Source organism: Oreochromis aureus, linkage group 18 (assembly GCF_013358895.1).
Source record: "Oreochromis aureus strain Israel breed Guangdong linkage group 18, ZZ_aureus, whole genome shotgun sequence".
Classification (NCBI taxonomy): domain Eukaryota; kingdom Metazoa; phylum Chordata; class Actinopteri; order Cichliformes; family Cichlidae; genus Oreochromis; species Oreochromis aureus.
This window is the reverse complement of record NC_052959.1, coordinates 14583616-14598183: the sequence shown is the minus strand read 5'-3', so window position 1 is coordinate 14598183 and position 14568 is coordinate 14583616. Positions and strand designations below refer to the sequence as shown.

At 40.1% G+C, this 14568-nt stretch overlaps 1 protein-coding gene across 3 annotated transcripts in view; it reads left to right on the top strand.

Moving 5' to 3' along the window:
* LOC116332845 (ephrin type-B receptor 1-B) overlaps positions 1–14568 on the top strand; it is a 163477-nt gene that overhangs the window by 110443 nt on the left and 38466 nt on the right. For all 3 annotated transcript variants that reach the window (XM_039602699.1, XM_031755917.2, XM_039602700.1), the window contains exon 6: positions 11555–11679. In XM_039602699.1, the coding sequence (XP_039458633.1) occupies positions 11555–11679 (125 nt within the window). The remainder of the gene's footprint in view (positions 1–11554; positions 11680–14568) is intronic.

Sequence of the window (14568 nt, the reverse complement as noted above, 5' to 3'; positions counted from 1 at the left end):
CCTTCCCACTGTCGCCAAAGTGCTTGCCCATAGGAGGTCACATAATTGTTCTGGTTTTCTCTGTTTTCTTTGTATTATTGTAGGGTCTACCTTACAATATAAAGCACCTTGATGCAACTGTTGTTGTGCTTTGGCGCTGTGTAAATTAAATGAAATTGAAAAATTGAATTGAACATTCTGGTTACTCTGCATTCTGTTTCAGTTTAATTTGTGAAATGGCAAATACCCTATTATTGTAAATACTGTGAATCATTTCATCCTAATAGAGCATTATGAAGCCACACTTCATGGCTTAGGAATCTTCAGGGCTACTATGATTTCATATTTCTCCACTGTGAATAATCAGGCCTTGAAGAGAGAGGAAAATTGTTCAGGTGAGGTATGCATACATGCTCTTTCTAGCCCTTCCTTTCCTTAACTGAGGAAATTGCCTGTTAAATGTTATATTGTGGGGCAAAAAGAGCACAGCTTGCTTTATAGGTATGTAGCAGCTAATGGAGATTCAAATCTCGTCCCTGTTCAACACTAAAGTGTCAGATTGGAGGACACTTTTTTTAAGCTTGTGTTTCTATACATCCATGTGTATTCACATGGATGTACATGTGTCCATGCTATGGTTAGCTTCAGGTTGGTATTATTTCCTCTTATTCTCCCTGTCTGTGTCTCTGTACTTGCTTGTGTGAATTTGTGTGGTGGGATCCAAGCCCATCCAATGGAAATGACAGGTTGAGGATATTGACTTTGATGGTCCTTTTTTGCTACAAGCGATTTTTTCATGCTTTTGTAGAGCTTTGACTTGTACACAAAAAAAACACCTATCAAGGGACAAATACTGACCATGTGAAACATTTAAATGAGGCTTTCTTCGTTTTTCTGTTTGTGGATGGGTCGAACTGTAAAAAGCAAAGCTTGGGGGAATTAAACAAACATAAAGTGGAGTTGCTTAGTGGAAAAAAAAGATTGTTGAGTCTCGAAAGGAAGAAAGTGACAAGTTTTTAGTAGCCTGGGTCCACGGATCTTTTCGTCAGCAGTGCACTTTGATAGCTCATGTCATGTTTCCTATCCTCTAAAGATGTGCAAATACATACTCTCATCCGCTGATAAAATATATAATGTCAAATGAAGTCTAGTTGAGCCCTGTCTTACTTTAATTGTAGAATGAACTTTACATTTATCTCAAAGACCAGTGACATAGTAATTGCTTCATCCAGATCTCCTTTGTGTGGGACTACATTTTGAAATTAAATTTGGCCCGCTTGGTTGAGGGCATACCACATTTGATTACAACGACTCTCTGAGGAACATAATGACCAACTGAACTTGTCTTTGTCTGAGAAAGAATCAGGAGATGAGTGGGAGGGAAGGCAAAGGCAGGACGGAGAAATGGAGTGCTTTTTTTTCCCTACCAGACTGAAAGACTGTGACAGTGAAGAAGAGGAAAATGAGGGAGTAAATAGGTCTGATTATCAAGGTGGCCTAATGGTGCTGACTGTCCCCATTTGACAGACTAATAGTACACTTGACAGATAGATGTAGAAGAAGCAATGCCCAGGCCTATTGTTGAAGTCTGCTGCAGTAATGAGGTGTCTGCTAGTAATCTGCCAAGCCTATGTCCAGCTCTATATGGCCCCTTTGTAGACAGGTAATTGCACTGTTCCTGACTTCAATGGGGGGTTTTCGAGGTCAATAACGATGTAGAAGTATCCAGAAGGGATAAATGTTAATGCGCTCAAAAAAAGAAGAAAAAACACCCAACAACAACAAAGACATCCTTAAGATATAAGGTTCTAGATTCCCAAAGACTCTTCAATGCAGCAGTGAAGCACATTTATGCTTTCAGAAACATTGAATACTTACATCATCTTATACGTTCAATGAACAAATTCAGTGTAAAGTAAAGCACGATGGTCTGCGTAGTTTAAATGTTGCCATCAAAGTGTGTCCACAAGTCCCCTGTGGACTTCCAAGCATCCATGAAGAAGTCTGTTCTTCCCAGCATCTCTACAATCAATTTAAAATATATGAAGTATAAAGTCAATCAAATGTGCAACAGTTTGTGTAGGCAAATTGCCCAGCTTCTGCGAAGGGAAAAGTAACTCCCTCTGATGGCGATCTCTAAATGAAATAGAAAACAACACCTAAACCTTATTTGTGTGCACAGCTGTTTATTTGTGCAGGGAATGTGACTGAGTAATGTAAGAAGCATTTGTATCCTCTACATCTAAGCCTCGAGGAACATATAAAATCAGTTGTTGACCAGTTTATTTCAAGTTGGTGTTTTTCTGTTTTATTGTGGTTGTTGTGGTTATATGACTGCACGAACTATGCGCTGACTTTCTGGAAACTAAGCAGCTAAATCTTCTATGAGTTAGGTAGCGAGTCACTTTGGCTTAAAGGTTGGCCATATTTATTTGAACCAGTGTGCACAGATGAGGATGTGGAAATTTACCTCAGCATCTTGATCGATGAGAGTATTCCCAGTTGTATGAATTTGTGGCTTTGCTAAACATTATCCATAAAGTAAAAGCTATTAGAACAAATGAAAACCAAGATGTTTATACTGATCAATGGACAAATCACCCTGCACTGGGTAGGCCAGAAGAGATCTGGCATGGAGATCCATAATGTAGTTAGCAGTTCTCATCAATAAGGTACTTTTGACTGATCTCTTATGTTCCCAAGGGGTCACCACAACAGATTTTACACCAGAAGCCCGGCATGATGCAGCCATTCCAGTTATTTGGGATTGGGACCTGATAGGGACTAGACTAGAAGCGGACTAGAAGTTCCCAGAATATAACCAGTGAACCTCCACATTTAAGGCTTGCATGTTTTGCTACAGGTGGCTAATTTCCATGTTTGCCATGGAAGTGTACATATTGCTTACTTATTTATATAATCCATAGTTGTCATGAAGTCTTGCGGATTGAATCTAAGACTAAAGGATCAACTTCTTGAAGACCTTCCTAAACTATAGCTGTTATATCCATATACAGTATTGCACCTTAACATGACTCCAAAGCTTACGGCCAGTGATATGGTTTCAGGTCACGGAAAAGCAATAAAAAGACAGTTTTATCAGTTTCACACTCAATTTTAGTTCAGACATTGATAGCAAAAATGTACATTTCGCTGATTCTAAACTACAAATAACACCATAGAATATATAATTTAGAAGATAAGTAGAGCCTACCCATGAAATATAGGCTGTTTGTCAAGGGCAGTGTTATATTATTACCTTTCTGGTCTGATAACAACCTGTGAGGGGAAATGTGTTCAAGTGATCATGATAAAAGTTTGCACTTGTGTTGGTGAAGTCTTTGCATTTTCGGCTCGACTTAGCTTTAGCGTAGATAGTCGTGTGATTACGGTAAACCAAGGGTATCCAGAAAACAGTAGGCAGCAGTATTTAGATGGCCGTAGCCTGAACTGGCTATGAAAAGACAAGGTTGAGGGGAGCAAGGGGAGACTGTGGATGAGCAGAAGAAGAGGAGAGGATAGTGGGGTAGGGGGGTAAGGGGATTTAGTGTGAATCACCAAAGAGGCCATTTAACTGCCCTCGATCCCAGCGTGTGTCTGGGAGGAAGGGCTGATCAATAGTGTGATTTAGGAGTTCATTCACAGCCTTTGCTCTCCAGGAAACACACACACACACAAACACACACACACACACACACACACATATAATGATAAAGACACACAGGTTATATACTGCCCCCTTTAAGACCATCATTCAAGCCTGGCCTGAATTTAGTCATATTTATCTATCTTGGCCACTGGATAATAGCTTTTACTGTATGTTGTTTAATTTAAAGATTAAGAAACTCTCTCTCGGATTTAGTTAAATACGATATGGCCACAGAGTTAAATATATATGGTTACACCGTTGGCAGTAAAAACATAAACGTGTGGTGAATACTACACTGTGCTAGCTGTGTTCCCTCATTTATTCCATCCTGGGCAGTTAACTTGTACAAAGTGCTGCTAGCAAAGTGTTTTTGTTGGTTTTTTTTATCACAACTTTTTCAAGTGTGGTAACTGTGTTCCCTGAATTGTTATGTGGGGCTGCTTTAGTGAACACTTCATGAAATAAATATCCAAAAGCCTCTTGACTGGTGCTATTTTATGGAGCTAATACCCAACATTTCTCTGATCTTACTAGCACAGCCTTCTTGACCTAGATTATGTGCCAACAATCCCTCAGACCACAGAACGCCAAGTATATCTACAAACAATCCTCCTCCACTTAGTTGCTGTTTGGAGAGCCATTCCCACAGAAATGCAAACACTACTATCCTAAGCCTTCTATGGGCAAGTCTGACTGGGCAAGTTGCATTTAAGATACTAAGATGTAGTGCAGTAGACTGAAATCCAAACAACCAGATGAATTAAAGAGAGCTGCCATCTGTGGGGTTCTAAAACCCAATGAGATGTTAGGCAAACATGTCCATGGAGACACTGCTCATTATGTCTTTTCAGTTTACAGCCTTTCCATTTGTTTTGGGGTGTTGCCTTATTTCTTGTTGCTTTACTCTCACTGTATAAGATTTAGGGTGTCTGAGAGCTTCATCATCTTAAACGGGTCTTGAGGCTCTCTCCAGTGTGCCATTTTTATTTCACTTAATGTCTGTTCCCATAACTGTTGGATCCTGTCCCTGGATCCAGAAAATGAGGTATTAGCTGCAGGCGGGAAAAAAATGAAAGTGTCGGTTCTGATGCCACTGAGCCACCTTGTCAGTTCTGATGTCTCTATGTGATGTTTTAAGTAAGCATACGTTTGTGTTTCTGTGTGCGCTTGTTCCTGTGTGAAAGTATGTGGTATTTTCTTTTTTTTTTCTTGTGTGTGTGCTTCATTTTTTTTTCTATGTTTGGAATCGTCCACGTATAATGTGATTTTAAAAATAATTCAAACCATGGTTCCTTGACAGAAATCCTTGGCGCTGAACTGATCCCTCTTTAAGATGTTCAAGAGAGGCCCATTACCATGTAGTCATGGCTGGCTTGGCCCTCTGAGCCCCTGATAATAAGGTGGAAGGCAGTTGAACCTATGCCTTTGACAGAGGCACGGCAACATAGGCTGCTCCCCTCATCTGAGACACTGAGTCGCTATTAAGAGGCTGCACGGTTCAGTAGCGTGGCAGCGTCTTGAAAAACAAAACACGAGTGCACAAAGAACAACTTGTACATGTGGCAACGAATATGTTTATATGTATTTGTTTGCTTTTCCCCCCCTTTGCACAGAAGTGAATGGGGCTGCGGTACAAGATCTGCTGACGAATTCCAGTATAACTTTCTGTTCTGTCATATACTAACTGAGGCAGAGCAGGAATTTCTAGCCGGGAATTCAAATGTGAACATGAGGAAGTTGTATAGCCATCTCAGTCTGTTTCTAATGAGAAAAAGGCCACAGAGAAAGAAAGGAGACTGGAAACTTTTATTCTCATTTTGAGTTTGACCTTATAAAACAATTTGACTGCCTTCTACAAGATACAGAAAATAGCCTTTAACTAATAACTCAAAGGGAGCTTCACACTTTTTACACATTAACTTTACTTTGTTAGTCTGAGGCGGCATTTCTGACCTTGTGGAAACAGTTATGTAATCTCTACTATAGCCTTTGAGGGACTTTCCAAAGATGGATGATATACACCTTATTTGTGGAAATGTAAGATTTCAGATCTTTTTCCAAGAAGACTAAAAGTTGCGGTATCTCTGCAGTAGTTTCAACCATTCCTGTTTAATATTAGAGTTATACCAACTTGATGCTGGAGGAATCACTGCAAAACCACAGGCTCAGCTCTGTGGCACACATGCAAAGTGGTGCTTCACCTCATCTATATTCTACAGTTGATTAATTGCACAAAAGTAAATAAGCTTTTCATTCTTTCATCACTTTGTCTCGTGCTTCTGTCCCGGCCCATCTCTGTCCCTCCTTCTTTTCTCTCTCTCTTTCTGTCTAAGTCAGAAGCTTGGAGGCTTTGACTTTGATTAATGGTGAGCCGAGCTCTGCATTAAAAGCCAGGGGCTGCGAGTGAGGCCAGATAAAAGTGGAGCACAGGAGCAAGGGATGGGAAGGATGGAGGGGGGAGGGAGGAGTGCAGGACACAGTCACCAATCACTGTCACCATCATCGTCCCATGGTGACAGTGGGGGACGCAGTTGGTGGGGACAGCGGTGCTTCATTGGGCTGAACCTCACCCTCATATAGGCACGACACATTGTCTGTGACAGGCTCTTCACACGTAGCCTGGTAGGACCCACATACATGTGCACATGATTTTTTTTTCCTGTTCTGCTTTTCTTCTCAGAGCACAGTCATTATGTCCAGTGGGACACAGCTGTTTTAAAAAAGGGTTTTTTTTTCCCTTCTCTTCAGAGAGGGTAGTGGAAGTGTATGTTATAAGGGTACATGTTAATATCACAGTATTCCAGTTGAGCCGATGTTTGAGTTCACTGAGAGTCTGTGTTGTGCTTTTGGGAAACAAGAACTGCATTAGTTATGCCAAACTAAATTGGTTAAAGGAGTAATAACAAGAACATCTCAGCTCTGGTACTGTATGAGTTCCTCTGGCACTAGTTAATGAACATAAAAGGCTCTGATTGGATGTTGTTCCTCCAAATTGGCCATCAGTGACGCACAACACCTGAATCGCTGGGAAAAAAAAGAAAAAAGAATTTCATTGCCGAAAATTCATGTTTTTCTGTCTGAATTTAGTTGGGACAAGGACTCAGGGCTCCCCTCTTCAGCACCCCCCTTCTTTTTTTTCTTTTTTTTTTTTTTTTGCTGCAGTAATTTCTGCGTGGAGTGCCCCTCCCTGGGGTCTGTCAGGAACAGTGTGTGCCTGTGGCCGGTAATTGATAATGCGGCCCAGGCAGCCCTAGCCCTGGTCAGTGGAGCGTGAACTAGCCTGAGAAGCAGAGAGGCTGAAGTGCACTGAGGTGAAGCTTAGCCCTTACACTCTCTGTCTAGGGTATAGGAGCAGGAAAGAGGGAGGGGGGGGCAGGAGGTGAGAGCCAAGAGAGGCAGACGGAACAGAATCCATTCACACTGACAGGATAAACAGAGCCTATTCATTTGTTCAACATTTACATTTTACAAAATTATCTGACATTCAAATCAAGAAATACTAACCCCAGTCGAAGCTGGAGAAGCTGAAGAATAACCTTGGCTCCCTTAGAAAACATGATTTACGTTCAAACACATGTAAAAAGGTCAGAGGGGTTTTTTTTCCCTACTATAACTTGAATGCTTATCCAAGAGTGAAGTGCACAGAGAAGCAAAAGAAATGGAATAATCACTAAGGAGTGTGATAAAAAGATTACTTAGTTGAGAGAGGGTGCCATTTGCTGCCTTTTGAACAGAGGAGTTATTCAGCAAGATGTGAGTGGAGACCAGGTGGAGTGATGACTAGGCCTCAGCAGCAAGCAGGCCAAGAGCCAAGTGGCTGATAGGCGCAAAATGTAGAGCATGGGCTTGTGTGGGGCTGTATTTATGCCTGCAAACATGGGGGTGGGGATTTCTTTCCAGGACTATATGCAAACACCAAGGCTTTGAACTTATATGAGCAGCAGGCAGAATATATTTTTTAATCAAAGTCGCTTGTGTCTTCACAAATTGGTTTGATGAGTAACTCTGGTTTGATTCATCCTTTAACTTTTAATTAGAGTCCATTATAGCAGCTTGAAGGACTTTATGATGATGGAGTTAAATCTGGGGCTTATTTATATATGTCATTACAGAAATTGATTTGTGCATTAAAGCTAAGCAGTCTGAGTTTTTATTAAATAATTTGTGCTGCTTTTGTTTAACAAAAAAAAAAGTTTCCTCCTTGATCACAGATTGATGGATTGGTACTGAGTGCTCTGCTTAAAGCATTTTACAGAAATAAGAAAACATATCCTGGTGCAGCATTTATTAAGAGTCTGACACTCAGCAGCTCCAAAGTTGTGAAAGAGCAACTACATGTTTGGTCAAAATAAAGTTTTAAGTTGTGTCTTAACTTTCTGATCTTTTCTGTTATTTCTGTGCAAATGAATGCAACTTTACAGCTTAAACAGATTTACAGTATCTACAATATGATATATGGATGTGCAAAGTAAAATGCAGCATATGTTCTCTGTTTCACTTTGCAGCACAGGCTTCAGTTACTGCAGCCTTGTGATTTGTGCTGTAGTCCTTGCTGCACTCTCTGCAGCACAAAGACAGCTAAATAAAGAGGGCTTGGCTTCTTATTGCTGCTTTGATGCCAAATCCAGCTGAAAAAAATGTGATTATTACATATGTTATTATATTATAATTCTCCGCATATTACAAATTAAAATATTAAACTTCGTGGCCTCAGTGTCCCGGCACAGCCCTGATTGATCGTGTCACAGGTAATAGCCTATCAGCAGCTCCATTGCCACATGACTGATCTGTCCCATTACAGCACAAGTAATCAAATTTTTACCTTTTTCTTTTAATCCTCCCCTAATTTCTGATTCAGACTTCTGTGTGGAGCCTTTAGCCTATGACATGGACATGGTTGTCCACATTTATGCGAGTGTGTGGTTACACGTTAATCGCCGTGTAGTCGTGTCCTGATGTTTTGTATGCGCTGGAAGTGTATTGAAAAAACATGAAACGTTGGGACATTTTTTCCCCCTTCTGGGCAGTTAACTTGTACAAAGTGCACAGTCATTATGTCTCAGTGAGACATTGACCGGTAGGCTCTTCTCTTCTGTCCTGTCTTTCTTGAAACCTGAAGTAGTATTTCAGTTTGCTCTGGGCTCGTTTTTTTTTTTTTTTTCCACACAGAATTCCAGACATTTGGAAAGTAAGCTCCAGCCAGAGGAAGGCAAAATGGGTCCCATGTGGACCAAAAGAAAGAAAACCCCCAAAGTATACGGTCAATGTGACGCTGTTTGTGATATTTAAAGTCTTAATGGGATTACATACATTAATACTACAAACGGGAGTAAGAAAAATTAATGTCAAAGTAGCTTAGATACTGCGGTCAGCAACAACACGACACAGATTCGTTAAATAACAGCAGTGACAAAAATAGTAAAAAAAGTAATACTAAGCAGTAAGACAGAGGGACACCGCATCAGCATGTGACACCTTTTTTTTTAAACGGTAAAAATAGGATTCAATTTAATTTCACTTCAATTCATTTTACTTCACACTTGTAGTCCATATAAATTAAAAACATGCTTGCAGCTGATCAGATCCTGCTCTGGTTCACACAGAGGTCTTATCTTGAATTAAAAAAAAAAGTCTTCTTAGACTTTCATCTAACTTAAATTCAAATATATGACACAGAGTTGTAAGATATAACACAGCACGCAAACATAAGCGCAGGCACAGCGGCATGCACACACGGCGCAAGTTTTATCAAGTTTTATTTATAATACAATCTCTGAGCAACATGTGAAGCATGAAGAGGAGCACAGATGATAGCGGTATGACAGTTGCAGAGGGCAAAAAAATATGAGGTGAGCAGGAAATTGCTTACTGTCGGGGTTAATTGACAGCCCGTGTGTGTGCGTTCAGGTGTACTTGGGCTGAAGGATGGAATATACGGTGGAGCTGGGTCAAAACAATCACGGTACTATAGTGATTTGATTTTAAAGGGTTTCATTACATGAAAAAGATGCAGTTCATATGCAAACAGGGGCATGGCATCTAGAATGTACTGGCTGGGTGCAAAGCTTGCTTTTTTCCCTTTCCGCTCTATAATTTGGTTCACTAGGACATCACTGATACTGATATCACTAATAATAGAGTATACTGTTGCAAGTGAAAAACAACAAAAAAAACCCAAATCTTTTGGAATTACCAAGATGTCTGCATTGATTAATCATAATATGAAATGCACACGTTTCGTATTTATTTACACAGTTGAGCAGAAGATACAAATACTGTTATGCATGATAGGAAAGAAGCCAATAAGGGTTTTACAGGCCTCACATTTTTAAATGCAACAAGCAAGTGTACAAGAAATCAAACAAACACAATCTATGTGTATATAACCCGACTAAATGAAAAAAGAGAAAACTCATAAATGGTCCCAAGACTTTTTCTGTAATAACACAAACACTGATTAAATAAATAACATAAAATGCAAAGTGATTTCTACTGGATCTATTTTCAGTGTGTACTATGTTGGATGTAACAGCTGCTTATGCAGAAAATCCACAGTTTCCCTCGAAGCTGATGGTTTTGTAATGACCAGATTTTGATCAGTCAATGTTTTTTACTCAAACCTGACTGAATGAAAACATCTGGCTTTAAATTCACTGCTGTGGGGTCACATACTTTACTACTCACTCATTTATAATAATGGGTCAATTTCCTGAATTTGAAAGTATGATATTTTTGTCTCATCAGTTTAATGATTTTAAGCCTTAAGAGCTTTTTTTAAAAAGAAAAAAAGGCAGTGTTATCACTGTAATACGCCTCTGTAGTCCTCACGATAACTTGTGATGCAAATTGTGAATTAATGTGGAAATATTTTTACAGCATATAAGATTGATCAGTATAAAAATGTGCAATATTTTCATTTTTTGATGACCCAGAGGTAGCAAAGACAGTCAATGTCTGTTTTCTTTAGTTTTACTACCTATACTCTGACTGAATTTTTAGAAAAAAATAAATGTTTATGAAATTTAATAATGACAGAAATGAAAACAAGTTTTTATTTAAGTTTTTAAGTCTAAGTTAACACAACTGTGTGAATGAGTAGTCGTGAAAGAAAAGGGAGAACTGATCCAGTGCATCCTGTAGAGGCTACACTCATGCTCCTGAATTCTCTGCCCATCAGCGGACAAAATCTAACACAATGGTAGCGGGACACTTGCCAGGCTCGTGGTGATGGACCATTCTGGTAGCCAGAGTCCTGCTCGCTAGAGCTTATACTCGGCCCAAGTCCACGCCCACAAATCTTGGCCAAAATTGGCAGATCTGCTTTGGCTAAAGCCAGTTTATATTTGGTCCTGCGGTGCCAGAATATGGCAGAGAGCAGGCCTAATCGCTCTAACTCAGCTGCTTACCTGCTTACTAATGAGAGAGGCAGTTGTACTGTTTAAGCCGCTCAGTCACTGAGAAGCATACTGATGGCGAAATAGTTCAGTTTGTATTTGTGCAGCAGCGTGATGTTTTATTTGCACATGTACAGAATTCAAAAGTGCACTATTTTTTAAAACATAGACCATCATGTTTGAAAGTATTTGGATTGAATTATTGAACTAAATGCACTAAAGCAAATCCCCTAACTTTAGAGAAAGCGCTCTGCATTTAAAGCCACATTTTCTAACTTCAGCTCCAGGTTTCATGAAATTGAGCCTCGAGGACAGACAAACATGCACAGAACTGAGCAATTCAGCTGTTTAGTCAGACTTACAACCCAGAGGTGCTACCCTTGCTCACCGCTCTGTTTAATTATCTTGAATTTGAGTATTTTTGAATAACCACCTACAACCAACAAACATTTGTGGGCGAGACAAATGTGTAATTAAAGCCAGTTATTATAGAAATGCACTAATTTTGTGTTACTCGTTCTGTCTCCTCCAGCTCCTTCAATAGTTCCCATCATGCACCAAATCAGCTCCACCATGAATAGCTTCACACTCTCATGGCCTCAACCAGAACAGCCAAATGGCATCATCCTCGACTACGAGCTGCGCTACTATGAAAAGGTAAGTGTGTGTGTGTGTTTCTGTAATGGCTGAAGTTCTTTTACTCGTGTCGCCTACTCTGCATATTCAACTGCATATAAATCCGCCCAAAAACCAAAGCTCTCCTTGATATCTCTGAGCTGAGTCCCCCTGGGTTGATAATATGCTCTTTCGCTGTGTTCACTCTGCCTCTCCCACTGTTCTTTGGTTTCGGCTGCTGATGAAGTGAATAGTTTGACCTCTGCTCCAGGCCCACTCTGCGTAGTGCAGCAACCTGTCCCACTGTGAAAATGCATTGCATCTGGAGGGAGTCACATCGACCCGTCTGCTCACACACAATACGTCTGCTTTATTAAGTCGCCAGTCCTACCCCACGGAGCCTATGCTGCACAAGTATTGACCTGTAGGCTTTTCCCAAGGCCTTGAACATAATGATACTGAGAGATTGGAGACTTTAGCTTTTTTGTTTGGGTCCTTGTTTGTCCTCCTCAAGCTGATCGATAGGTATAGCAAAGTTGGTTGTGCAGTTTTTTTTCTTTGTTTTTTTTCTCTCCAGTCCTTGTCATCCTAAGCTAAGATTTGGTGCACCTTCACCCATGTTCTGCTTTTCAAATAAAAGATAAAAAATCAATATAGTTTTATCAATGTTTTTTTTTTAATTCTTTTTGTGTTGAGTTATTTACTTCACACAAACTCACTTTGGCTAAGGCTTTGCGATCAATATTCACAATCCCACCTTAGAATAGTTTTGTCACATTTAGCATTTTCTATCAGAAAGAACAACAATCATGTTTTTAAATAGTGTTTGCAGTTGGAAACTCAGTTATCCAATATTAGCTGCAGCGCTTGCTGTTTTCCCCTCTGGCATTGCACAGGTCATGAAATTGAATCTGATTGCGATGGCCCTGAGAAACCTTATCTGCCAGACAGCTTAGTGTCGTGTAAATAACACTTATACAGCCCTCCCATTAGCTCATGAATATCAATGAAACCTAATCCTATTGATGTTTATGCAGTGCATCCTCGCGCAAATAGACGAGCACTGCGTAATCACAAATTAGTGAATTAACAAGGACAAGGTTGCTAATTGCACTGGGATAGCTCAGGTGACAGAGAGGTTGTACTCGACCCTGTCTGGCTCAGTCTTAATGCACCTACATATCCCCCTATGTTTTTGTGTCTATCTGGAAAAATACTTCCCCGTGTGACTCTGAGTAAGACACAGAAGGAGAGTCAGAGTGATTGCTTTGTGACACACTGGGCTGTGAAGATGAGATTTCCACTACGGTGGTCCTCTTCTGACAAGCTGTATTTTGGATCTGACGCGGCTTTTTATAGGTTCTGAACAGACACTTCTTCAGCCAGCCGTGGCTGTCCAAAGTGTCAGTGTAGATGTGTTTTTATGCCTGATTAAGCACCAACCAACCAACCAAAAGTGCAGGTGGTTGAAGTTTTCGGCCAAAAGAATCAAATGAAGCTAAATGGATTGAAGTGTAATTTCCCAGCCTGTTAAATTTCCCTATGCACATAAGTGCGTAATGCCATGTAGATTCTCTCTGTCACAAACCTTGGCGTGGCTTTCTCCTGTGTTTATCGTCCTTGCTTTCTCGCCTGCTGTAAAGTGATGATGTGGCCTTTTGAATATGAGAGTAGTCACACTGTTATGGTTATGGAGTTGATTTTCTCAGTGTGCCTGCCACAGTCAGCTAGTCCTTAGCACAGCAAAGCGTGAGCTGTCTTTCTGCAAACTCCATCTCACCGGGAGCCACATATACTCACTGACAATGGCAACTTCTCTAACAGCATGGCATTGTCACATTTTGTGTTGAGTAATACTTCAGGTTGTTCATAAAGGAATGATCTACTTCTCTCACAACCTTGTCATAGTACTTGTTCGATGCAAGTTTAGTTCTTGTACGCAGGTTTAATTGTTTTTTGGGGGTTTTTTCTGTGACAGTGCAATACAGAATGTCATATGCTACAGTGATTAGACTGGTTCTTGATCATTTTTAAAGGGGGATATACATGCAAGGAAAAGTACATGCTCTGTGATGTTGTCTGCTGAGCCACCAGGACACCCTCTGGGGCCATAAAAAACATTGGTTCATAAGGTTGTCTGCTAGAGCTACAGGACTCAGGCTTAAAGCATGTCTGCTTTAAGTCACTCGCTGGAACTGCTAAAAAAATGTAGTCATGCAGTCAGTGAAGCAGAATGTTTCCACAGATCTTTAGGTTAGTAAGATCGTATTTCCTTCTTTATTTTTATTTTAAAATAACTGCTTTTGGGAAAGAAATGTCTCAATTGCACCCGTGTCCCATATACAATACTGTGAAAAAGTTTCGAGCCACATTATTCTAAATTTAAAATGTTTTTGAGCTTTAGAAATAAGTGGCAGCTTTTTCACTCGTTTCCAGTGCTTGTACCTGACAATTTTCTGAGGAATGTTTTTGTTTGTTTGTTTAAGCCACTCGACACTGACCTATGAATCATTCAAGCATAAAAAAGGCAACTAACTCAAGGGATGAACCCGTGTTGTGTTTACACATAACAGACAACTTAGCAAAGAACCAATTTTTAAATTACTAGCAGCGTTTCGCCAGAAACATATAATTTGTTCCCGTTTCTTTAGTTCAATCTGCAAAAAGTGACAGTCTGACAGTGATAAAATAGTTTTCGCACCAACAGGGTGATTCCCAGAGGTATTAGCTGAAAAGTTGGCATATCTTGGCATGGTGCGCAGTTTATCTTTAAATATTCTGAGGAAAATGAACAAGTGGAGGACAAAAGAAGATGTAGCAGGCCTAAAAAGAAGCTGCAGCAGCTGAACAGTATCTGTAAATCACATTCTTAAGAACTAGTGGGGAAAATTCAGGTGAAAGATGCATCTGGTCCTTCAGTTGATCCTTCTA